The 25795-nt window shown below is 36.5% G+C and overlaps 1 protein-coding gene across 4 annotated transcripts; it reads left to right on the plus strand.

Annotated features, from left to right (window-relative positions):
* The first annotated feature begins 641 nt into the window (after nt 1-641).
* TRA2B (transformer 2 beta homolog) lies at nt 642-25795 on the plus strand. Of its 4 annotated transcripts, XR_001548842.1 has the most exons (10): nt 642-749; nt 9433-9566; nt 11818-11980; nt 13907-14095; nt 14972-15087; nt 18568-18651; nt 21046-21102; nt 22140-22213; nt 24542-24619; nt 25443-25795. XR_001548842.1 is itself a non-coding variant. In XM_015814144.1 (9 exons), the coding sequence occupies exons 1-9, from the start codon at nt 714-716 to the stop codon at nt 25451-25453; spliced, it is 906 nt and encodes a 301-aa protein (XP_015669630.1). In that variant the 5' UTR covers nt 642-713; the 3' UTR covers nt 25454-25795. The 4 variants fall into 4 exon arrangements, 3 of the variants coding, with proteins under 3 accessions (XP_015669630.1, XP_015669631.1, XP_015669632.1); XM_015814144.1 differs by lacking the exon at nt 24542-24619 and having other exon boundaries at nt 11818-12022; XM_015814145.1 differs by lacking the exons at nt 24542-24619; nt 25443-25795 and having other exon boundaries at nt 11818-12022; nt 22140-22221.

The raw sequence follows: 25795 nt of genomic DNA on the forward strand, positions 1-25795 counted from the left end.
TGTAGCCAATAGTTGAGGTATGTAGTCACGTCATCTATTTTATTTTCTAATTGTATGTTAAGCTCTGCTTGTCTTCATTTTATCTGTGTGATTTGTTGTTAGTTCTACTGATTACAGTGAACGTTTTACTGTATTATTGTATTTATTGTCGATATGTTGTGAATCCCTGAAAGTCTCTTCCCCTGCAGCAGGTATGAATTGAATAAATTACATCCTATTAAATATATCAACCAAAGCAAATACTAAAAACAAGTTCCAGGATTCTTCTCATTGGACAATTGGGAATAATAACCTGTGAATGGGGAGGATGGGAAGAGGCGGTGTAGCTTCTGGGGTTGAAGTCGTTGTTTCTTTCTCCAACCTTTTCCACAATTGGAAGGGTTACCTGCCATAAAAGGTAATTCTCGGGTTTAGCACCAAAGTATTCATATGGGCTGCACAAGGAGCTATTTCTAACCCGATTACAATGATAAATGAATGGTAGGCAAATTCTTTTTAAAAAGACTCCCAGGGCCAAGACGAGTAGAGGCCCCCACCGAAAGGAAGGGAGGTGCTGGAACCGTAGAGAAAGGAAGTAGGAGCGAGGCAGTGGGCGCTCGAGCATTAAGGGCGGGGCTTTGGAAACGCCGTCATTTCCTCTGCGGAGAAGGCTAACGAAGAGACGGTTTGGCGTTAGAAACCGCGGTTGGCGTCCACGGCTCCTAAGCGGGAGAATGAGCGACAGCGGGGAGCAGAACTACGGCGAGCGGGTAATATACAGTGCTTGCGAGCGCGGCATAAGCAGCCTGTTTAATGAAAAGAGAAAATACGCATTTTCGGTTTTTTTTTTCTTTTAAAGAAAAGGCATCTTGACTTCCCTTTTCTCTGGGACTGGCGTGGAGCTAAGAGGGAAAGATCTTGAATGGGGAAACGGCCCCATCCTCCGGCCTAACGTCCTCTCCCTTAGCCTGAATCGGCTTGATTTGGCGCGAGAAAATGGCCCATCGTTTCCTGTAGAGAGGGCGCGCTGTGACGTGGAGCTCTATGGTGAGCCCCTCTCCCGACGCCATCTTGGGCAGTTGACCCGCAGGAACGCGCCGCCGCGGGGACAAAATGGCCGCGGAAGATTGGCAACCTTTCCTCGCTGGAATGCGATAGAGCTGATTTCTTTGCAAATGGCAAAGCGCTATCCCCGGTGTTTGCATCCAGACATCTCTGATAGACATTTCATTCTTTTTCGCCGTTTCGTGTTAATGTGTTTCAGCTTCGCTCGAAATTTTTGCTCTTGCACACGTGCACCCTGAATTCTTATATAATTTGATTTGTTAACGGAAAAGCTTTTGTCACCAAAAACCCCAGCATAGCTGTATTGTAGCACACACAGTTTTCTTAAAAAACACATTGAACAATAACTTTCAATATGGGTTCTTTGAATGTAAACGTAACATATCCTATTAGTGTTTGTGGAATAGAAGGGCACAGAATAAGTGAGGCTTCGCCGAAGCAGTAGATAATTTAAAAAGCTGAAATTTTTATTTCAAACTATATTGGCTTCTCAAACAGTGTAATATTGATTTATCTGCTAATTGGCAATAAAAGCATTGGTTTAATATAGCTGAATCTGAAACACAAAGCAGAAAAAAAGGTGTGCGCAAAGGCTGCACATCAATTGCGATACGGTGTTTAATGTATTAGGCTGCTGCTTTATAGAGGGTTTCATTAATTCAACATTACAGAAGGAGAAGTCATTTTGCAACTTTTCTAACAACTGAAAATTGCATGACAAAAAAATAGATTTTGTGCAAAAGAAGAGAGAATGGAGTCTGGAATTTTGGAAAATACAAATCAACTAATCTGTTCAGGTCCATGTTTAGGAATTCTCTAATCCAGCCATGGTATATTAATGTTTTTAATCAAATTGGATTGCTGATTCAGAAAGAGAAATTGAGTAAGAAAATGGCACTCGGTTTTTTTTCACATTTTCATTTCTGTTTTCTGTACTGAGAAAGTGGGGTGAAATGGCAAAGAAAATGATGTTTATATATAGTATCCATCATTCTTAATCCGTTAAAATTTAATTTATGGATTATTGTAGTTTGTAGTTGTGAATCCTAAATATTATATGACTGTTGCATTCAGTAGTACAATATAATTTAGCACATATTATGATAAATGCCTATAAATGAGTACTACTTTTACTGTGTAAAATTGGCTGCAGTAGATTTTCCTAATAGGCATGGTTTTAGCACTACAGTTTTAAGTTTGCATTGATGTCACTGCTGTAGATCAAACTATAGAGTAAGAAAAAATTGCTTGCTTTTTTTAAAAACACTCCTTTCCTGGGAAGCTAATTAATAATAAGTTGAAAGTAGACAAAGGTATCCTGAAGCCAAACTTGAGTTAAGTGGACATATCAATATAGCTTTCTCCACAACAATGCATAAATTGTTCCATAATTTTGCTCTTGAGATTTTTTCCCCAGCATCACACCTACTGGTAGGGACTAATTGATCTTCTAAGCCCATATATTGTACAGTAGAGTCAGCTAAGTGATGTTACATTAAGTAGTAATGTCTATGGAGATTCTCAGTCATCCAGATCATGGTTGTCCTAAAAGTGGTTTTCAAAAGGCAGATGAACTAGCTTGGGGGTTTTTTCTTGAAAACATTTCACTTCTCATTTAGAACTGAAGAAGCTTCTTGGATGAGAAGTGAAATGTTTTAAAGAAAAAACCCAAGAAAGTACAGTTGTCTTTTGGAAAGCACCTTTGGCACAATTAATTAGTAACATGCAGTGAAATAAAGAAAAGGTTTGCTGTCCTTAAGAAATATATATTCAATTCTTCATTAAGTTAATTTATTAAGTTTGCAAATTAATTGCAGTTTGACTCACAATTTATGACTTTAGGCTGAATGATTGAAATGTATTTTATACTATCAGAGCAGCCTCCAAAGATAATTCTACACTAAATTCTGTGGATTTTTTAAAACTTAGTTGCATAGTTGTATGAGGATTATCTTTTGGAAAAATATTTCTAATTCAGATTTGCTTCACAGAAAAATAATTCTGGCTTTTTTTTTAAAAAAAACAACCCCATTCAATGTAGCTGGAAAGGAGGATATCTTTGTCAATATATTCAAAATGGGTCTGCGAATATTCTGGAGAGCAACAGTGCATGGTAAACACTCTTAAATAAATGGAGACAAGACAAAGAAATGCATAATGGGAAGGTTTTATCTCCTGGAGAAAATTGCTGAACATGCTGCTAGCTGTGGGTGCAGTTAACTGCAAGGTAGAGATTAGTATAGCAAGAGCCTAGATAAATGTTGGGGAAAGGAGTAATGTGGAAATGAAAGCATAGAAACTGGATAGATGGGATAAAACTATGAAGTCATGAACTCAGTGTGGGAGTTAAACTGAAAGGGATGTGCCAGATCTGTGAAGACAGAAGGATGAGGGGTTCACATGTTCTTTTTATGTAATCAGAATTTAAAAGTTTGTAAACTTATCACTGAAAATTTAATATAGCTTGAGCTTTTCCTCAAAATATTTTTAAATCTTTAACACTCCTTGAGACAGCAGACTAAAAAAAATGTTGAAGTGCTTATAGTCTGAATTTCAAAACAAAGTTATATAATTATCTCTCTGCTCAGGACTTCCCTAATGTAGGAAGCAATCACACTACAGTATATTATGAAATTACTGATCTCTTCCCAGATTTAATAAAGTAAGGTTCGCCATCACTGCTCTACTCCATAGAGCAGGATAGAAAAAATAATAACATCTGACAAGCCTGATTTTCAATCTTAGGCTTATGTCGTGACTGCAGAAGACCTTTTTCATTTTGAAGAATGCTGTTCAAGCTTTCTCTATCCTTGTCTTTACTTCAGTGGTCATGTCCCAGCTTTCATGTAAATTAGAACCGAGGTGTGTGATCCTTTCAACTTTTTCTAATGGTATTCCTTCCCAATTTATTGGTGGTAAATTAACGGGTTGTTTGCTGACGACCATGATCTTGGTTTTTGAGATGTGTATACCATGAATTATTTGGGATTTCTTACTGCAGCCAACTCACGGTATTTTTCATTTTAAAAATTGATTACTAGTTGTGCTTAGCTATTCTGCATGTGGATTTTCATAAAATAGCAAAATGAATAAATGACATACATATTTTGAACATAAATTATACAGAGTTTTATCTTTCATATTTTACTCAATGATATTGTTCTGACTTGGGAATCACATTGGTGGAAGAAAATCTGCATGAAGCTTGAAAACCATTAAGATTCTAGAGGAACACGCTTTACTGGTTTCTAGAAAGCTTTTGCTGCCAAAACGAAAGAGGGAATGTGTTTTAAAAGCAGATTATTTTTATGTGGAATGCATTTGTTGGCTCTCATGTAGCATAAATAGGTAATCTTTTTGATCAGTGAACATTTTTAGACTTTTCAAAAGTCAAACATTATGAATGCTGTTGCAAAACTGCTTCTGTGTAAATCTTGCTTTTCCGTAAACTATCTCCAATATTAGCCATGTTTGGGAACAAGGCTAATAGTTTATTGGTTCCAGTAAGTACTGTCTTCTAGCACTAAGCTATATGGATGACTGCAAGCAGAACTTTTCACTTTTAAAAACCTAGGAAATCAACTAGCATTCTTTTTTAAGATACCAAATTATGCTTTAAAAGCAGCTTGCTTAAGGAGAAACTAGCATTTTTAAAAGCTTGGTTTCTTGATTTGTATATAATACCATTCTTCCATCCAAATAGAAAATGCATGTGAATCTGACATTTTATTTGTACTTACATATTATCACAATGCAAATCCCCTAATGGGGTAATGTGACAGTAAAATGTCTGGGCCATTACCTCATAGGCAGTTGCATTCTGCATCATCTGAAGTCTTTTAGAAGTCTTCTAGGGCAACCCTTTATAGAACAAATCATAGTAATTCGATCAATGGGTATCAATACCACAAATATTTATATTCAGGGCCTCCTTTTTGAGAAATGGCCACAACTGAGTGCACCAGCCAAAGCTGAAAAAGGTCTTTTTGGCTACAGGGTGCATATAGTGAATTAAGTCATTCTGAATCTGAGTCCTAGATCCCAATTTAGGACTTATATTACATTTCCCATGAGATATATATTTGATATATAATTTCAGTGTCAAGCTGAACGTAGTATCTAATTCATTTTTTTCCTAAAACAAGCTTAATTATAACATTTGGAATTGTATAGTTGCCTGCAGCTAAATATAGGTAATCCTCAAGTTATAACCGTAATGGATCCTGCTCATTATAGTTGTAAGTTTGGGACAAACGTTAAATGAACTGAATCAAATTACAACCAGCCATCCCTTCCCTGCCCAGTGCAATCATTAAATGAACCTGTGGATTGTTAAATGGAGCATGGGGTACCTCAGGAGTAAGGGTAATCCTGGGAGGCCTAGTCCAACCTTTTCACCCATTGTACCATTTTTAGGATATGGCAATATCCGAGTACCACCAGTTGCCTAGCAAGGTGTCAAAAACTTGATGACCAAAAAGAAAGAAAAAAGTGATGAAGTACTGGTAGTCCTCAACTTACAACAGTTCGCTTAGTGACTGTTCGAAGTTACAATGGCACAGCAGAGCAAGACACCTGCCTGCCCACCCAGCGACGCTCTCATTCCCCTCCCCCGCTACCACTTTTCTAGGATGGTCGCGTACCACCTGCCAGGTGCCAATGTACCACAGGTGGTACCTGTACCACTGGTTGAAAACCTCTGGCCTAGTCCACCTGCCTCAGACTGCTCAAGGCCTGCCCCCTGAGATATTCTTTGCTTTGCTTCCTGTCCCTTGGGGTCCCACATGCCCTGCTGATCGCTCACCTTTTAACATAGACCAGGGGTAGGCAACCTTGGCTCTTTTATGACTCTTGGACTTCAACTGGCTCAGAAATTCTGGGAGTTGAAGTCCACGAGTCATAAAAGAGCCAAGGTTGCCTACCCCTGACATAGACCTTTTGGAAACTCTGTTGCATTGGGAACGAGAGCAAGCTGTTCTGTCCCTCCTTGTCCCTAGACTGCACAGCTAAAGCCTGGAAGCAAATGCCATTTTCAGAGTACCCATAATGAATTGTGGGCCTATCAAAATGGCACTTGCTTCCAGAAGGGAAGGAGAAAGGACCCAGAGAAAAGGAACTTGTTCTTCCCCAATGCCTCCTACTGATTCCCACATATGCACACTTCATAGCTGTCTGTCTTGCCAGTGAGAAACTGTGGAAGGAGAATTCTGGGCCTGCCTTTCTTCCTTGGTTCTGCCATTGCATTTCCACCTACCAAGATGCTCTTGCTTTTCTGGGACAAAACAAAGACCGGTTTTCTAACCTTTTGTAGCTTTCTAGGCTGATCAGCTGCCTGTTAAGAGATGGCAAACCCTCTCCTAGCTAGCTGTTGAGAAACTGCAAATCCTCATGGCTTTTGCTAGGCCAGTGGTGGCGAACCTATGACACGGGTGCCAGAGGTGGCACTCAGAGCCCTCTCTGTGGGCACGCGCACTGTCGCCCGTCTTAGGCCTTCAGCTGGGTTTTATAAAACCTTTTCGCTTTAGGCCTCCGCCGCCGTGTGCAAAAAAAAAAAAACGGTTCAATCAGTCAATTTTAACTTCTCGCGGGAAAAAAAAGATCTTGCAAAGTTGGAATTGATTGATTGAACTTTTTAGTCCCATCCAGTCTGCCGTTACCACCGCAGCCACGCCCACCCAATGGGCCACACCCACCCGGCACTCGACGATGCATAAGTGGGTTTTGGGTTGCAGTTTGGGCACTCGGTCTCTAAAAGGTTCGCCACCACTGTGCTAGGCTATGGGAAAGCTTCAAAGGCCACAAGGGATTGTCAGCATGTGGGAAACAGCAGTTGCTTCCAGCAGAGGCATGGGCAACAGGCCCAAGGGCTGTGGGTCACATCAGGGCAGGATGGGGTGGAGGTGTGCTTCAGTGTCCCAATGGTGGGGTCATAAGGGTGAATGACTGCAGGGCCGCTGTATCTTCATAATTGAAACAGGTTTGTATGTAGTTTGGGGGCATCTGTCATAACTTTAGTCGTTAAGTGACCTCTTGTATCCCAAGGACTACCTGTATAAATTATGTCCATGATTTCAGTTCATGCAGCTTATATGACACTATAGTACAAAACATTAAATACTCCATATTTGGAGGGAAGCTCAGGCTACTAGTTACTGGAATGTAATTGTGTGAAAAGTAAGTAGCATACTCTGTCTAAACAAACAATGATTCATTTATTCTCTAACACATATGTTAATAACTTAACAGATTTTCCATTTTTATTCCATGGAAATAAACTCTTATTTTGCTCAGTAACTTTCCAGTTTAGTTGAATTATTTTTGTGTGCCATTCCCATAACTACATTCTCAATCTGTCATGACTGCTGGATATAGTAAATATTATATAGGGCTATTTTGCAGTCATTTGTGATAAAACAAAACCCCAACATTATGAAAAAAAATATGGCCCTGTAATGAAAATGTATAAATAATACTTGCTGTAATTGTAAATGTAGTTTGCTACAAAATCTTGCACCATTGTTTAGAAAATACATGAAATATTGAACTTCATTTAAACTATATATTGTACATTTTTTTAAAGACAAAAGCTTTGAGATTTCAGGATTCTTTTTTAAATGAAAAACTTATACAAATGTTGTAAATAGGTAGATCCTATTTTTTTTAAAAAAATATTTGTTCCAGCTCTAATGTGAAGACTTTGTCAGGTCACATTTTTCAAATAAGCATTATGTACCAAAGGTTTATGAGTTGGGGTTTCTTTCTATTTTCATGGGGTCTGGGGTGTTGAAGAAAGAGATATACCAAGAAGTTCAGGTGAGACTGTGTATCTATGAACTTGCCTTTAGCAGTAATAAGTTGTAGTTTTAGCCATTGTCAGTGCTGAATGAGTGATAAAATTGAAATGTTGCATGAGAACGCACATAGTTTTATAACATGATAATGTCCTGATTGAATTGTCCTAAGAGTTCCTGTGATGTTACATTTGTATTTTGTATATGGTACAGCAACAGTTGTATTATAGTATTTTTGTATTGTCGTTGCAAATATTGTAGGAACTAGATAGATATTATTTGTTCTAAGATAATATGTATTAATTATTTAACATAAAAGCTACCAAATTTTAAAATATGAATAATATGGAAAATATATTGTTTAAGACAAATGTATTTTCTGTTGTCATGATTAATTTTTAGCATAAAATTTTCATTGTGACATATCAGAAGTCTGACAGCACTTTACTGACTTAAGAAAATGTTATAAAGCTTTTATAATAAGCTTTATATGTCTCAGTCCATCAGCTGCATTTCATAAAAGCTCACACAAGCATATGCTTTTCAGTGATTCTTTTTTAGTCAAAAAGGTGCTGCTAGGGGCTTACTGGTTTTTTTTAATGCTGTCATAGATTAAGACCGCTCTCCTACCTATGATAGAATTCTCCATAATTGCTGAAGAAATGAAAGCATATGCTATTGAGAAATAAGGTTCTTAAGTTTATACATATACTCTATCTCTATTAAAAATAGCTCAGTTGAGTGGAATTATGTAAATACGTGATTTTGAAATACATTACTAATTTCTAAATGTTAAATATGAAAAAGTCCTCAGCTATTTGGACATCTAAAATAGGCCTAATAAGAAAATTTGTAGCTGGTCAATCATTATCAATTGAATTGACATTTTTCTAAAAAAATACAATCATAAACCTGCATCACAGTACTAGAACAAAACTGCATACTAATTAAAAGCCGTGCAAACACATAGCATTTTTTCTAGTTTCAGTTTTGACACTACATATCTATCCTGGAGTTTTAAATATTCTTCATCCTGTTCTTTTTTTATTAAGGTTAATGTTGAAGAAGGAAAATGCGGAAGTCGCCATTTGACAAGTTTTATAAATGAGAATTATTTGAAGCTCAGGAATAAGTGAAGCTGAAATTTGAAAAAAAAGAAAGTGAATGCATGCTAATTATCAGACCAGAAGTCCCACTTATAGAATATTGAGCAATTTGTGTGAAGTGGGGAAGATGAAAGAAGTCAGAATTTGAAACGGAAGAATGAAGAAAAGAAATAAAAATGAAGTTAAGATAAGAAGTAATCTGGAATCTGAAAGCACTACGCTAAGTAATTACTAGTCTGTTTATGTGTCCCTGTATATTTTGATAAACATGCATGCATGCATTATTTGTTTAATAGAAGAAAAAACATGCAGGGTTTTTTTTAAAACAAAAGTGCTTAACAGGCAAAAAAAATCCTAAATCTAGGCAGTTCTAGTGGCAACTGCCCGGACACATAATGGAGACAAAGAACTTTATTTTTCACCAGAACTTCTTTAGACTAAAATACTAAAGACAGTGAACTTAAACTAAATTATGCATTTTCTATACACAGGAGTCCCGTTCTGCTTCCAGAAGTGGAAGTGCTCATGGTTCTGGCAAGTCTCCAAGGCACTCCCCTGCTAGGTCCAGATCCAAGGAGGGTTCAAGGAGATCTAGGTCAAAATCTAGATCGAGATCTGAATCTCGGTAAGCTTATGTGAAGTATATTTGTTAAATTTATCTCAAATGTTAATTGGCTGTCTAAATACAGGTAAGATGCTCTTGCATTGAGCTTAGTGACTGTATTCATGTAGTTTTCTTGGCAGTGCTAACATGAGTGATTTGCAATTATTTCCTTATGAGATGTATGTTTGCAAGCTTGTTTTTAATTCTAGTGATCTTGGAATTTAGTGCTAAAATTTTCAGATGGTCCCCCAGTCATTAATTCTCAATTGTTACTTAAATCTTGTTTAGTTACTATGGGTTCCCTAGTGAGTTTAATTGCTGTATTGTACATAAGGATAATATGGCTTGTCTTGATTGAGACAATGGGTGATTAAAATTTTGCTAGGCAAATAAATAACGTAGCTGGATCTTAATATAACTGGACTCTAGAGTTCATTACAGGTAGTTCTCAAATTATGGCCATTCATTTGGCAACCATTTGAAGTTACGATGATGCTGAATGAAAGAACATACAACTGGTCCTTGAAGTTCCGATTATTGCCATGTCCACATGGTCACATGAACAAAATTCCGGTATTTGGTAACCAACTCATACTTACAACTGATTACAGCAACCCATGGTCACCTGATCACCATTAGTGACCTTTCCTGCTGGCTTCCCACAAGCAAAGTCAGTGGGGAATCTAGCAAGGAAGATCACATTGCCCAGGTAAGTCTCCCTCCTGACCTGCTTATTCCATGTCCTCCTTCCCCTGTTCACTCAGATGCACCTTCACCTGCACACACTTTCTCTAGTCTGCTTGTACTTGCATACACCACAGCATCAGCGGTCCCCAACCTTTCTGGCACCAGGAACCAGTTTCAGAAGAAAGGTTGTCTTCGGGGGGTGGTGTTCACAACCTAGATCTTGTGCATGTGCAGATGAAGCTTCGCTTGCGCAACCCATGTTCCTAACAGGCCATGGACTGGTACCAGTCCATAGCCCAAGGGTTGGAGACCCCTATCCTAAGATCCACACTAAATGAAAGAACCTTCTGATTTAACTATTGGGAAATAAAAACCTCCAGGACCTCTCCATCCCACAGTGGCATCCCGTGCTCCTTGCCTTACTCTCTCCATTTTCACCTTAGTGACTCGCACATCTTGAGTTATAACAACAATCTCGATTGCTTTACTAAGCGATGCAGTCGTAAGACATGATCTCACACAACTGCATTACTTAATGTTGGCAGTCCTGCTTCAGTTGCAGTCATAACTTGAGGATTAGTTGTACACAAAGGTTAAAGTTTAATATTTTAGTATCTCTAGATTTAAAGAATATCTGGCAGCATATGTAAAAAACATGCATGTATGTATATATGTACACAAATGTACATTCCACTCAGAGAAATGGATTCCAGAATTGTCCATGAAGTTAACCTACCAATAGTAGAATATTATGTCAACAAGGAAATGAATAAAAAAAAATCTGCCTTTGTATATTTTTGCTTTGAAATTCCTGATGCCTCACTTGGATTCACTTACACCAGAAACATGCTTTAATTCAGATATGTTTCTGATATATACTTTTCCTACTGAGTTCTTCAAAAAAAAGTCCATGCTCCAGGTTTCCTTTCCATAAGAAGTATGGTTGAAGGCAACACAGGACCACCACCTTGGTTGCAGTATTGATGTTACTAAAGGTGTGCACAGAATGAGAAAAATACCCTGAGCTTGGACTAATCAAATGTCCCAGATTGCAGTGGATCAAAACTTTAAGCAATTTGAGTGCCCTACTATAACTGACTTTGAGTTAGAAACTCAAACATTGGATTTTTGTTGTGAACTTGGAACATTTGAATTCTTGATTTTGTACTTGAAATGTTTTGTGCACTGGTTCATTTCTTCCTTATTAATCTTCAGGTACGACGTAAAATCTATTTCAGAATTAGCCAGTATGACCTGAATAGCTTTTATTGTGCCTGTTAGCCCTTTGCTCCCATCCTTTTTTGGGAGCAACTCCCAGAGGATTATGTAACTAGAAATGTTGTGAACTCAGTTTTTTGGCCTTTTAATTCCAAAAAATATTCTTCCTGAGTCAGTTGAAAATGTTGGTTCCACCAATTCCAGGAAGATGCTTACAGTCTCCATTCTTTGATAGGAGCATTGCATACGTATAGAGGTTGTACATTTTAGTTCTAATATAGTAGCAATTTTATAAGTCTGCTATTAATAAGATGTAAGATGTGTGCTTATCGTTCACAATGACATTTTTAATTTTCATGCTTTATAGATCCAGATCAAGGAGAAGTTCTCGCAGACATTATACAAGATCACGTTCACGTTCTCGATCCCACAGAAGATCAAGAAGCAGATCTTATAGCCGCGACTATCGTCGCCGACATAGTCACAGCCATTCTCCTATGTCTACTCGTCGGCGTCATGTTGGCAACAGAGTAAGGCTGGGATGGCAGCAGTTGACCAGAGATAATTCAGCTGTGTGTGTCTTTGGAGGTTCTAAAGTTTTCAAATTACCCAGAAATCTTATAAAGTTATAATTGTATTGTAAATAATGCTAATGTAATTGTTAAGTTGCATTGATGCTAACTGTATTTAGTAATTTTTATTTAAAATAGATATTGTATACTAATGATTTGTGTTATTATGTCTTAATTTACATCTTTCAGATTGCTTTAAAGTTTGCTAAGATATTTTTAACTCTTAATGAGTATAGATTATATAGTTTAATATATTTTAAGATGGAAAACATGATCATAGTTATATATTGTAGTGATTTTAATGATTCACTGCAAAAAAAAACACATTCACTTCTATCCAAATTTCATGTACTAACAAAAATGTCTTGTATAAACAAACCTATGTTTGTTAAAAGACCAATACAAATGTAGTTTATAATGAATGTGTCAAATTATACTTTCTCCACTGACTAATCAGAGGTCATGAAGAATTTCAGTAGAAATATAGTAAGAAAACTATTGCACAAAATCCTCTAATTCAGAGATTTTTAAGTTCTTTGGGCAATGGATCCCTTTGAGAATCTGTTGAAACCTATAGAGCTCTTTTAAGAAAATTTATTTAAATGCATAATATAAGATACATGGTTGTAGATTGTATTATAGGGAAAACTATTTATACAGATAGTCCTCATTTAGCAATCACAATTGGGATGGTCATTAAGCAAAACAGTTGTAAGACTGTGCTTGTGATCTTCAGCTTTCCTTTGCCTTACAACTTGTCTTAGATTTATCATCATTCAATTATCAATTATTCAAAGTTACATTGATTTTGAAAAAAATTATTTGCTGCCAAATCCTTGCACGTACGATCACCATCAAACTTTAGGCACTTGGCACCTGGCATGTATTTATGGCAGTTGCAGGATCCTGGGGTCAAGTGATTATCATTGATTACTTTTCGGGGGAGCTTCCAACAAGCAAAGTCTGTGGAGGAAGCATGAATTGTTTAATGACCATGGTGATTCACGTAACAACGTTGGTGAAAAATTTGTAAAATCAGGCACAGTTTACTTAATGACATATCACTTAGCAATACATTTCTTGTGCTAATTGTCATAAGTCAAGACTATCTGTACAAAACTGCAACAGTCATAAACGAAGGATTGGTTGTACTTTTTTGTCAACACTGTGCCTGCAAAGATTGCTAAACAAAGACTACCTGTACTCAAATACAGTTATCAATTTTTTTTAAAAAAGTGATATATGTGTTTCTTAATTTGTTAAATTGATAAAATATGATTCATTTCAGCTATAGGTTATTGAAAATAAAATTGTATTTTTTTTCTCATACAGGTCCATGGACACTCTAAAATCTAATCACAAGTGTCTTTGGACCTTTAGTTTAAAATCCCTTCTCTGAGCTAAAGAGACATGTACTATTGCTTTATTCAGTGCAAACATGTTTCTGTATTATGTATCCAAAAGTGTCCCTGTTAATTAACAAACACTTATTTAAATCCTTCATGGATGAAGAGATCTCATGTGTGAGCAAATGTATCATGAAAAAAGGAAGTTTGTTAATGTCCAAATATCAAAAGAAACATGCTCTAGTAATACAAAAGTGAACCATGTTAAGCATGAGAAATCACAAGTTCCCAATAATTACGGGTACTTGTTAGTGTATTCTAAATTTAGTTTGCATATTAATGAGCCTACATCAGAAAATTCTGGAGATTTGGACAGTGTTCTACTCTCTGTTTGCCTTTTTTACTCTAGAAAAGGCAGTTAATTATTTAATATCAAATAGATAATATTTTATATTGTACCTGAAAAGCTTTTGCTACTTTTATAGGACATTGAGTTCTTATGAGAATTTTTTTCTTTTTTCTTTTCTTTTTTATACAGGCAAATCCAGACCCAAACTGTTGTCTTGGAGTATTTGGATTAAGCCTATATACAACAGAAAGAGATCTGAGAGAAGTATTCTCCAAATATGGTCCAATTGCTGATGTTTCTATTGTATATGACCAACAGTCTCGGCGTTCTAGAGGATTTGCTTTTGTTTATTTTGAAAGTGTTGATGATGCTAAGGAGGTAAGGAATTGTCTTTATATTGAATTATATTAATGTGTGTAAAATTATGCTAATTAAAGTTGTATAAACAGATGTTTTCCAGAATAAAAAAGGAATATATTTCCTGAACATAGATTCATGTTATAGCTACATATACTTTTAAAAGAGAATACAACTGAAGTTTGTATGCTACAAGCATCAAGAATTTTGTTCACGCAGATTTTCCTTTTTGCATTTTTTTACACATACCAGTACATACTATATTTATATTCTATTTGTCCTCCATTAAATTAAATGGCCCATGTCTGTTACTCCCTCATTTTACCTTAAGACAGTGCAGTTGTCCACTGAATTTTATGATTTGAAGTAATTTCAGTGCATATTTAATTGTCTCTGGTATTTGAATTGTTACAGAGAATAGAGAAAGAATAAAGTTACCTTTATTATGACATTTCTCTAAAGAGCCACATAATTCTCTATTCTTATCTCTGTGAAATAAGTTAATGAGAGAAGATTATTGGTCAGGTAATCTCAGTAATTTAATAGTAGTTGTAGGGATTTGTACTCTTATTTGATTCTATCCTGTTTTGTTCAGTTGTGCCACAAATAATTTTGTGTATTACAAAATGTTTTATTCTTACATCAAACATAATCTTAGCCTGCTTTCATGACAGACAAATCACAACTTCTATGAAAATAAGACCCAGGCTATGATGAATAAATTCATCAAATAAATTGTATAAGTTATGGCACTTTTTTCAAGTAGATACTATGGGTGGTATTACAACATTGTTAAAGCTACTCTGATAGGCTTTCCACTCCAGCTATTACATTTATATCTACTTGTGATTACCGTAAGTTAATTTATTCTGCAATCTATTTTTAATCCTCATTTAGGCAAAAGAAAGAGCCAATGGAATGGAGCTTGATGGGAGAAGAATCAGAGTTGATTTCTCAATAACAAAAAGGCCCCACACACCTACTCCTGGAATTTACATGGGGAGACCTACTTAGTAAGTTTTTGTATCTTAATTCATTGGGTCAAGGTTTCCAACATTAATTCCATGTTTAATGTTATACATGGGCAGTTTTGAATATAGAACCCAACATTCTGTACCAGATATTCAAATTTGATACAAAATCTAGAATTATGAAATCAGTTAAACTTTTTTAAAATAATGATTAAACATAAGTTATTTTGCATTTTTTGCAGAACTGTTTTAGAAAATACAATGGAGTCCTTGTGCTCTCTGAGCTAGGTTGATTATTTTCACATGATTCATAACCATCTTCAGTGCTAAAAGGGAGTGGGGCACTTTGACCACTTTTACATACAGTAGCTTTTGGTGAGGGTATTTTCTCCTTGGTATTTCCTTGACTAGGCTATTGGTTACTGCTTGATTGTTTGGTGCTAATCCCTGATTTATCTGCATGTTGATTGCAGGCGAGGAGGTGTTCTGGGCTTTTTGTTTCCTTTTTAGTTTTTTTATTTACTTTTGAATAGAATGTCAATGTTATTTATAATTTTGTGTTATTGATTGGCTGATTTTTCTGAGTGCCAAGCCTCTGGGAATTCCCTAGCACTTTTTGGATTTAACTTGATCTAAGTAGCTCAGTTTCCTAATTGAAACCGTGGTTATGTCTCTTCATGTTTTGTGAAATTAAGGACTTTTCATCATATGTTCAGGCTAGTTGATATTCATGGATGTGCTCTGCTTGTCTGACTATATAGTGGCCGTTGCAGTCTTTACACTATATTATTGATGACTCCAGTTTTTCCCCCCTTGGGCTACTGGATCTTTTGGTTTACTTAAGATGTATTGAAGGCTTTCATTGGTTTATGTGCTACCATGATTCTGTGTGGTTGTAATAGTGTGTTGATTGTTTCTGAGATGTTTTTGATGAATGGCAGTGTTGTCTTTTTCATAGCTTATGTTGGTTGTGTTGTAGTGGGTTGAGTGGTCAGGCACTCTTTGATAAATTTGCTTAGTTATCCATTTTGTTGGAAATTGTACTGGGTTGCTTCAGTGCATTTGTGCTTGTCTGAATAATGTTCTTAGATAGCACCTCTTGTGGGCGGTTGAATTGTTACTTGTTTGGTTATTAGTTTGGCTGTTTTTCAGTTTGCTGCCATTTCCACTGCTGATGGCCAGTATGTTATTGTTTTTTTCCTCCAGTGAATGTTACTCCTTTGAAGATGTTGACTATTTCAAGTGTCCTCTCTAGCTTTCATTATGACAAAGGTATCATCTACATACCAAATCCATACTTTTGGCTGTGTGTGGGAGTGCTATAGCTTCTAGACACTGGATTACAGTCTCTGCTAAGAGTCCTGAGAATGGTGATCCCATGGGCATTGATTTTCCATAAGTAGGAAATCATTATCATGGGTATTTGAAATATGAGAATGATTGTGTATGGGCACATTGCAGACATAGACATGCACACACATATATTTTTCAGATATAAAATATTTTACATTTGAATCTTTTTACACAATGCTATGTGTTGTGGTGATACTAAGTCCTTACTTATAGGACAATGCTCCAAACCTCACTGCCTCTGTCAAGTCTTTCAGCCTTAAAAAGATTATATGGGAGGCATGAAGGAAAGAATCAATTGGTAAAAAACAAGATATTATATTGCAAAACAGGTCTCATTCTTTTTTGCCATCCGGATTTCATAGTCTGTGTGAAAGGGGCTCAGGTGGCCTAGGGCTCAAGATGCTGGGCATAGCCACCAGACAGTTAATAGTGTGAGACCCAAAGTACCGTGCGACGGGATGAGGTCTCATTCTTGCCCTAGCTTCTGTTCGACTGGCCGTTCAAAAGCATGCAAATGCAAGTAGATAAATAAGTATCAGTTTAGTGGGAAGGTAACAGTGTTCCTTGCACCTTGGCATATAGTCATGCTGGCCACATGACCACAGAAGCCTTTTCAGACAACACTGGCTCTCTCAGCTAGAAAACGGAGATGAGCACCACCACCTAGAGTCAGACATGACTGGACAGCGGAAACCTTTACCTTTTTTTAAAAAAAAAAAATCTTTATAGTTTTACAACATATCAAGCTGTAATATTTTCCTACAACTGACAAGCAGAATGCTGTTGTATGTTGTTCTACTTACACCTGATTTATGAATGGATACAACTAACAAACCATAAGCTGTTCTACCAAGGATTAATTTAGCAAATCAGAAATGAAAAAGGTATTGGTTTCTACAGCATGATAAACAAGCTATGGATGGATTTATCCATGGCAGATTAGGCAACATGCAGCTGCAGGCCAGTCAATCATAAGGCTGACTCAGAACTGTATTTGAAGAGAAAATTATTAGATGCCTCCAATACATGAATCTCTTTCAGGAATGCACATGAGTAATCATGTTAGCACAGAAAAAGATATATTTCTGACTGTTTCTACATGGACTGCCTAGATATGTTCCAAGTTACATTGTGTTCTTTAAACCTGAATCAGCGCACAGCCCTAGTTTTTATTGAGCAATATTGTAGCTTTCTATGTTTTAAATGTGAATATGAGACACATAGAACATTCTGTTTTGGCTGCAGTAACAGTAGTCTTCGACTGACGGCCATAATGAAGCCGATCATAAGTTGTGATTATCATAAAATAGGGCAGTCATATAACCAACCTGATTTACAATCTTTTTTGCACCATCGTAAAGCGACCGCCACAGTCATTAAGCAAACCAATGGTTCAATATGGGATCAGGTTTGCCAAAAACTGGAAGTATATGCCAGCTTTTTGGCAAAATGATTGTAAAACAAGTGATGTGACTGCAGGACACTGCAAATAGTCATCAATGCGACCTGATTGCCAAACAACTGAAATTTGGTCACATGACCCAACCACTAGAACTTTGAATCTGGGTTGTAAGTAACCCTGAGGTAAATTCATCGTAACTTCGAAAAGTTGCTAAGCAACCAGTCTTAAGTCAAGGACTGTCTGTAATATATCTTTCCCCAACTGATTCTCATTGACAATCTCATATTTTTAAAACTTAAGGTTGAGGGCATATCAGTCTGCAAATACGGCATTGAGTAGGAAGAATTAATGTGATTTCTTAAGCCACATTAATAGCATAGTACACATAGCAGTTGTTTCATTATGTATTTAGCGCATTGTGTGACCCGCAAAAAGCTTTAAAATCATTCTCATCTAGAAATATAACAATGATCTAGGGAAAAAAAGAAAGTTAGCAGATAAGATGTGACTGCAAGTAATATAATTGCCTTCATAATGTAAAATTTGATATAACTGGTTTAACAAATTTTTCTGGTATTGAAGTATTTTATATGTTGTTATATTTTTAATATATACTATATTATTTAAGCAGTATTTGATAGAAAAATGGGAAACATTTAATGCTTTTTACTTTCATTCATATATGTGTGTGTGTGTGTGTGTGTGTATATATATATATATATATGTCCATTTGTCTTTCTAATATTATATATATACTTCTCATTTAGTGGTAGTTCCCGACGGAGAGACTATTATGACAGAGGTTATGATAGAGGCTATGATGACCGTGACTATTACAGTAGATCATACAGGTGAGCCTGTCTGCCTGTTTATCTCATCCCCTCCCCCCCCCTTTCTATCATCCTCTCCATCTTTTTTTTCTTAACAGTACCAGCAATCTCCCCAAATCTGTATAATTGTTTTCTTGATAAAATTGCATATTCTTCTTTCGTAACTGTAGTTTATTTATATGGCTGCCCAACTTATGAAACACAGTTCTGGGTGACTCAATAGCAGTAAAAAAAAAAAAAAGAACAATACAAGAAAAACCCTCTTCCAACATTTCCAGGCTTCAAATTCACACTATTCCAGCACATGGGGAGAAGAGCCTTCTAGAAGGGTAAGAAGGTGGGAGCCTGCCAGATCTTGGGGGAAGAAAGTTTCACAAAGTGGGGTTACTGTGGAAAAAAGGCACAGTTCCTAGATACCAGTAAATGGCAATATTTAAGAGAAGGAACCTAAAACTTGCTCACTCTAATCAGCCTGACTCCATGACATGTAGGACTTTAAAGGTGGTAGCTGTCACCTTGAATTGCACCTGAAAAAAACCTGGGAATTAGTGCAGCCTAGGCAGTGGCAGTCTATTATGGGCAAACCTTGGAACATACAGTGCAGCATGTACCACCTCACTCTGGACCAATTGTAACTTTTGGGTTGCTTTCAAGGCCAATGATTCAATAGTCCAGCTGGGAAGTGACAAAGGTATGAGTGGCCAAGACCTTCTGATCCAGGAATGGATGTGATTGGTGTCCAAAGCGAATCTGTGAAAAAAGCCTCCTAACCATGGCTACACCCTGCTTCACAGGTAGAAGCAGTAAATTCACAAGTACACCAAATTGCCAACTCTGTTCAGAGGTGTGCTACACTGTCAAGAGTCAAATATAACACAGCAGCAGATCGCAGGGGGTCAAATATCTAAAGCCACTTCAAGTTGCTAGGATTGAACCCATTCAGACCCTCATAACTTTTGGACACTACTCACCACCACAATAGTCCAGCCAGAGCTGGAGATGTATAACCCCGTGCTGTCGAATGATCTTACCCAGTAGTTCCATGTAAATGTTAAAAGAGAACAGTGGGAGACCAAGCCTTAAGGCACCCCATGTGCAGGGCCTTAGGGCTAGGTTTCTCCCACTCAACACATGACTGAAAACTAGACACAGAAGGAGAAAAACCACTACAGTGTCTCCCAATTCCAAGATTTCTATTGCCTAGAAATCTAGGAGAACCAGGATGGTTTGCATAGCTCCATGCTAAGTCATCTACAGTACCATCTTCTAGTGTGCCCCAGCCTGAACCAAGACTAAACAGTGCTTAAAACTGCTTATTTATCATTTGTACTGATAACCCACGAACAATTGATTGTCTGAATATAAAAGTATTGCTTATATTTGGTTATTGTGTGAGGGTGTGTATACCAAACTATCGCTTATGTTCAGACAGATAGAATAGTCACACTAAAACAGTAGTTATTGCCATGGAAATACTTTTTTTCTATATGCTTTTATCTTTTTTAATATTGTAAGCTTTCCGTGGTGCTTGAAATGAACAGCCCTATAAATCTAAACAGAATTGATTTTCTGTTTGCAAGGGTTTTGATAAAAGCCAGCTCCTGGATACTATGACTGAATTTTTCAGCTATATATTAATGAGTATTCAAAAATAAGTTGCAAGTCTAAATATGTCCAAATAATAGAATGCTCCAACATAATTTTTATAAGAAAAGGCTATAATGTTTGGGATTCTTTAGCTTAGAAAAAAGGCAACTCAGACACAAAGTGAATATAGGTAGTTTTCACGTAACAACCATAATCAGGATTGGAATTTTTGTAGCTAACTGAACCAGTCATTAGGTGATTGCACCGCTTAGCAATGGCAGTTCTATTAATCCTGGTTGCAGTTGTTAGGGGGAACCTCACACCTCTCCTCTCCTGTCACAAGAGACCAACAACTGCCTTGTCAGCAATGAGAGGAAGGAGATGGCGAATCAGCTGAGGAAAATAGATGTAGGTGGAATGAAGTGCAGAGAGACCAAAAGGGCAGAGATGGGGGAGGGGGGTAGGTGGGAGTGTTGAAGTGTGTAGTGCAGTCATAAATGTAGGCAGGCTGCCAAGCACTCAGATTTTGATCACAATCATGGGGTTGCTGTGCAAAGCCGTAACTTCAAGGACCAGCTGTAACCACTATTTATTCATGCCATTTTAACTTTGAATGGTCTCTGGATGAACAGTTAAGTGAGGATTACTAGTAAAATCAGGCATGGTGTAGAAAAATTAAATAGAGCAGAGTTTTTCTCCCCTTAAAATACTATGGCCAGGGCTTTTAAAAGGAGACTTGGCAGTTTCATGGAAGATCAGGTTATGAGTTGTTTCTGATGCTGTTGTTTTAACAAATGTTTTTTAAAATATTCTGCTACTCTTTCACAGAGGAGGTGGAGGTGGAGGAGGATGGCGAGCTGCCCAAGATAGGGATCAGATGTACAGGTATGTACATGCAAGCAATGGTGAAATGGGAATCTCTTTTGGACAGTGGTAAAAATCTATATGGAGGGGTATCCTCAAAGCCAACATTGGTGGAGGACTGTTTTACCTATTTTCCAAATAAATATTTTGATCTAGCTATATTAAGAAGTGGAGGCAGATCATTATTACATATTATAGTACAAAACACAATTCTGCCACATTTAAAATTAAAATGTATTATATTGAGCAATCTTATCATTTCTAATTTCCAGTTGTAGTTCATTTATATGTTACTCAAGTAACATTAATTCAGATGCAGTAGCAATAACATTACTGCTTGGACTAAAAACTAGCTCTAAGGTTAACCTTCTAACTTTCTTCCTGGCTTACCTGATTTGATGTCTACTGCACAATATTATTAAGCAGATTGTAAAAATAGTGGCATTTAATAATAACAGCCCCTTTGGGTTATCTTTCCAGAATGTATTTTCTTACCTAAACAGAAAAAGAATGACCAAGGGTGCACAAAAAAGCAGTGGAGCAGGAGCGACTTTCAGCTTCCCGATAGCTATTCTATTGAGTTTCTTTGTGGAAATCTGGCAGGGAGCATTGGAAATCCGATTTCCTTCCTTAGGAGGGGCTAAATGGCTGCTGCTAGGTGGGAGAGGGAGCAAAGGATTGTGAAACTGGCTGGGAAACTGTCATGGAACATTGAAAATGGACAACACATGACAGCAGCAGCCAGTACTGGAGCAGTCACAACTTTTCCAAATTTCATTACCTCAGGAAATCATGGGTCCCAGACTTTGGGTGCATTCTGTAAATTAAACATTTGAGATACCTGGGTTCAAAAATTGTTGCCCTATGATGTACCATTTCACTCAGTTAAAAATCATTAGAGTTTTAATAGTACACAAACTATAGATTTGAAGGATCCATGATGATTCAGTATTCTTGTGTACTATCCTTGATATGTGTAGCTACCAAGGTTATTGGTTGCAGTGCAAGTTAGTGTGTATATCCATATGCACATCATCACTGTCACATTTTTTGTGCAGGAGAAGATCACCATCTCCATATTATAGCCGAGGGGGTTATAGATCCCGTTCCCGGTCTCGATCCTACTCACCTCGTAAGTAACACATTCAGCTGAATAAAATTTTGCCATTACAGGCCAGTAGAGTTAATGTGGACCATAGCAGTATATAAATATTTTGCTATAAACCTATAATAAACTCTTTGAACTAAGAGCTGTGCAAAACATTTGAAAGTTATGCTTTACAAAGAATAGTATTACAAGCAAAGAATTAAACTATTAATCCATATCCTGTTTTTCGTGCTCTTGTTAAGGTTTGATTTCCCATCAGTATTTGAAATAACTTTATCAGTTATGATTTTTCTCAATATTAATTACATTTATATAGCTAAAAGTTTTATTCAAATCAATCCTCTTATCCATATTTCCCATATAAAAGAAAAAGAAAAAAATGCTATCTTAATTCTAAATCATATCTTTCATTATAAAAATCTAATTATATCTAAGGGTCATCCGTTCTTTTAATCTTATTCAAATAAGTATTTAAATGTATAATGCCCCAACTCTAAAAGGTCAAATCTTCTGTTTTTTAAATGTGACTCTAGTTTTCTTTCTTTGCCAAGTTGTTTTCCAAGCCAGGGCAATTAGATCGCCCAGGAATTTTCTTTCTATTTTTGTAAAAATTGCTTGGCATGAGGAAGACAATTTAAGTAGGGTATTTTGGGGGGGGGGAATTCCGCCCATTTGTATTCTTTAAACAACTCCCAGTTCCTTTCTCCCTCCATGTCTCTTTTCATTCCCTGTCTCCAAAGTTGTGACATTTCCCTTAACAGCTCTATAATCGCTTTTTTAAAATCTTCCTTGCCATCAGATATATTTTACAGAGCTAAGGGGTAAAAGGTCTTTGAATTTTTATTGTTATAGCTAAGTCTTGCAGTATTTTGTTTGTATATAGTCGTTTATATTTCCCTTCTTTTATTTCTTCCATCTTTAAATCCATTTCCTCCGTTTCATCTTCTGATTTCTGGATTATTAGTCGTTTTCTGGGAACTTTCTAGTTGTAGATTTAATTTGGAGATTTGCTTGTTTATATTGTCTAAATTGTTTTTAGTCTCATTATGATTTCTTTTTATGTCCTCTTTGCATTCAACAATTGTTTGGTGAATTAGTTGTAGCATAGAATATATTTCTTTCTGAAAGGTGTTTGTTTTTTCTTGAGGCATCATTCCTGAAGATCCTTTAGTATCACCAGACTCAGTAAGAGTAGATCAAAGTCTTTATATGTATCCTTTAAAATCCAATAGACTCCAAAGTATATAGGTTCAGTTCTGAAAGCAATATTTTATAGTAATCCTTTGTCTCAATATCCAAAAATTGTCAATCAGGCAAAGTAATCCACAATGTTCGAAGTGTTCAAAATGTTCAACCTCTCTGAAAACAGCTCAAAAGTCTCTCCCAGCCAGGCATAGTCCAAGGTCCAATTTTTCTTTCTCTCCCACTAGCTCTTGGAGTTAAAAGTCCAAGCTCAGTAGGTATTTATAATCCAAGAAGGTCAGGATAATAAGCATGCCAAAATATTTTCCTTTATTGCCAGCTATTCTCCCAAGCTAGGAATCACCAAGCAGCCAGGAGGCAAATTATAGTGCTATGCACAAATCCACCACTAGATGTCATTCAAAGTCCATTTCTCACTCTTAAAACAAAAGATTGATTTCTTATATTTCACCTCAATGTGGTTTTTTTTTTCAAAGAAAATCTTAACAATTATCTCAGTTCTCAAAATTATTAAAACTAGCTTTATGTTACTTCCACTTCAATATTATATGTTTCTGTCCCCCATGGAGGTTTTTAGCTTCTTGGGAACCTTTCCCAGGAAATTCAGTTGTAAAATAGTAAAGAAAAGATCAATATTCTCACCCAGTTCCAAACATGCTGTTTACGATGTATTGAGTAGTGCTTTTTTCTTCTTTGGTTGTCAGCAGATAATGGCTGGCCACAGGAATGTAGCCGGTCTTTCCCCTGCCAGTTTGGAGGGGTTTGCTTGTATCGAACGGAAAGACCGCCATCTCTCCATAATAAACAAGGCACCCCTCCTCTTCCGGGCGATTTTAGGCCTTTTTTAGGGCCCCCAGCAGGGCGAAATCAGGCGCGGAAGGCAGGGCTCTGCCTTCCTGCGTCCTGTCTCACTGCGACGCAAATCGGAAGTCTACCTGCTTTAATCTTTTGATAAGCAGTGTTGCCCTAACATGTTTTGCAAAGTATTTCTAGAATACTGGTTCACTAAACTCATTTGTCCACTGTTCATTTCATTATCTCATTATCTTCAGTTAACGAAAATAATGTTTATCAGAGGTTTGAATTAATTCAGTTGTATCCAAATGAAATAAAGCAGTAGTTTTACTAGTTGGAGGCTGTTTTTTGCAGAACAAATCCTCATAACATAATTGGGGGAAAACTTTGCATTTCTCCTTCAGTGGACAGTGTGGTAATCTAATATTTTTAGTAAGTATATTTTTTTCCTGGTCCTGTTATTAAAAAAAATAATAGTTGTGTTTTTTACTTAAAAAAAGCACAAATACTGCCAAGTATTTGTCTGACTTTAAACTGAACCTCCTATTCTCAATTGTCTTCACTTTGATACCAAAACATTGTTTTGGAAAGAAAATATTTTAACTATTAAATTAATTAGCTTTTACCATGAACCCCATTGGTATATATGCATGTGTACTTGTACTTATTCTTGTTCCTCAAGGGTTCCTAGGTGACTTTGTGAAAATTTTGGACCTATATTCTTGATACAAATGTTATCTCAATAAATAGAATATGTTGGAATAACACACCAACAAGGTCTGTTTTCTGGGTTAAATTTAGATTCATTTTAAAATTAGTCATTAACTTCATTAAAAAGTAATATTTTAAAGAGACCCTTTTGATCCAAATAGAAATTAATACTGTTATTGGATTGAAGGACTAAGTTAAAAGTGCATAAACCCATTTTGCTTTTGAATATGTAGGCATGGTTCAAAGTCTGCTTGCATTGTATCATTTATGCACACACATTCTCTAAATTACCAAAACATTTACAAAATAGTGGGAAATTGCACAGCAATTTATGGGTAAATTGACAAATTGTGACTTCCCCTTTATTAGCACATTTTGCAAATAGGAAAAGAAATCTGAATCTATGCATAAGGGGAAAATGCCTCCAATAGTGTCCAATAGTATTCTGTATTATTTCTCCAAATAGTATAGTTTATAACAATGTCTTTTGACAGGTTTGCAGAGATTCAAAATTCTAACTGGCTTCTTTCTTTCGGCATTGCAGGTCGCTATTGAAGTGAGAAAATGAAGACTTTATAGCTGCAAACACCGCAGTGTGATTGCATACTTGTTATTTTTGTTCAGTTGAATGGTGCCTAGTGAATTAGGTGACTTTTACACCTTTTATGGAGAATATTTTGGTGAAGTTTTAAAGTGTTGTACCATTCTGCATATTTGTGTAGTTGGTGCTTTGTTCAGAATTGTGTTTTGAGAAAAGTATGTCTTTCGCATGTGTTTAGTCTGAATTTTGCAGAAGGATTTCTGTTATCTAAATTCTTCAATTTTTTCAGTTTCTAGGGTATTTTGAAGATCAAAACCTGTGTAATATGCATTGAAATGGTGGCATAATAAACATTT

This window comes from Protobothrops mucrosquamatus, unplaced genomic scaffold (genome assembly GCF_001527695.2).
Source record: "Protobothrops mucrosquamatus isolate PMUCROS unplaced genomic scaffold, P.Mucros_1.0 scaffold225, whole genome shotgun sequence".
Classification (NCBI taxonomy): Eukaryota; Metazoa; Chordata; class Lepidosauria; order Squamata; family Viperidae; genus Protobothrops; species Protobothrops mucrosquamatus.

Coding starts and splice junctions, on each gene's coding strand:
- TRA2B (XM_015814144.1), top strand. CDS start 714: ATGAGCGACAGCGGGGAGCAGAACTACGGCGAGCGG. Junction 750..9,432: donor AGCAGAACTACGGCGAGCGG/GTAATATACAGT, acceptor TTCTATACACAG/GAGTCCCGTTCTGCTTCCAG. Junction 15,088..18,567: donor TACATGGGGAGACCTACTTA/GTAAGTTTTTGT, acceptor CTTCTCATTTAG/TGGTAGTTCCCGACGGAGAG.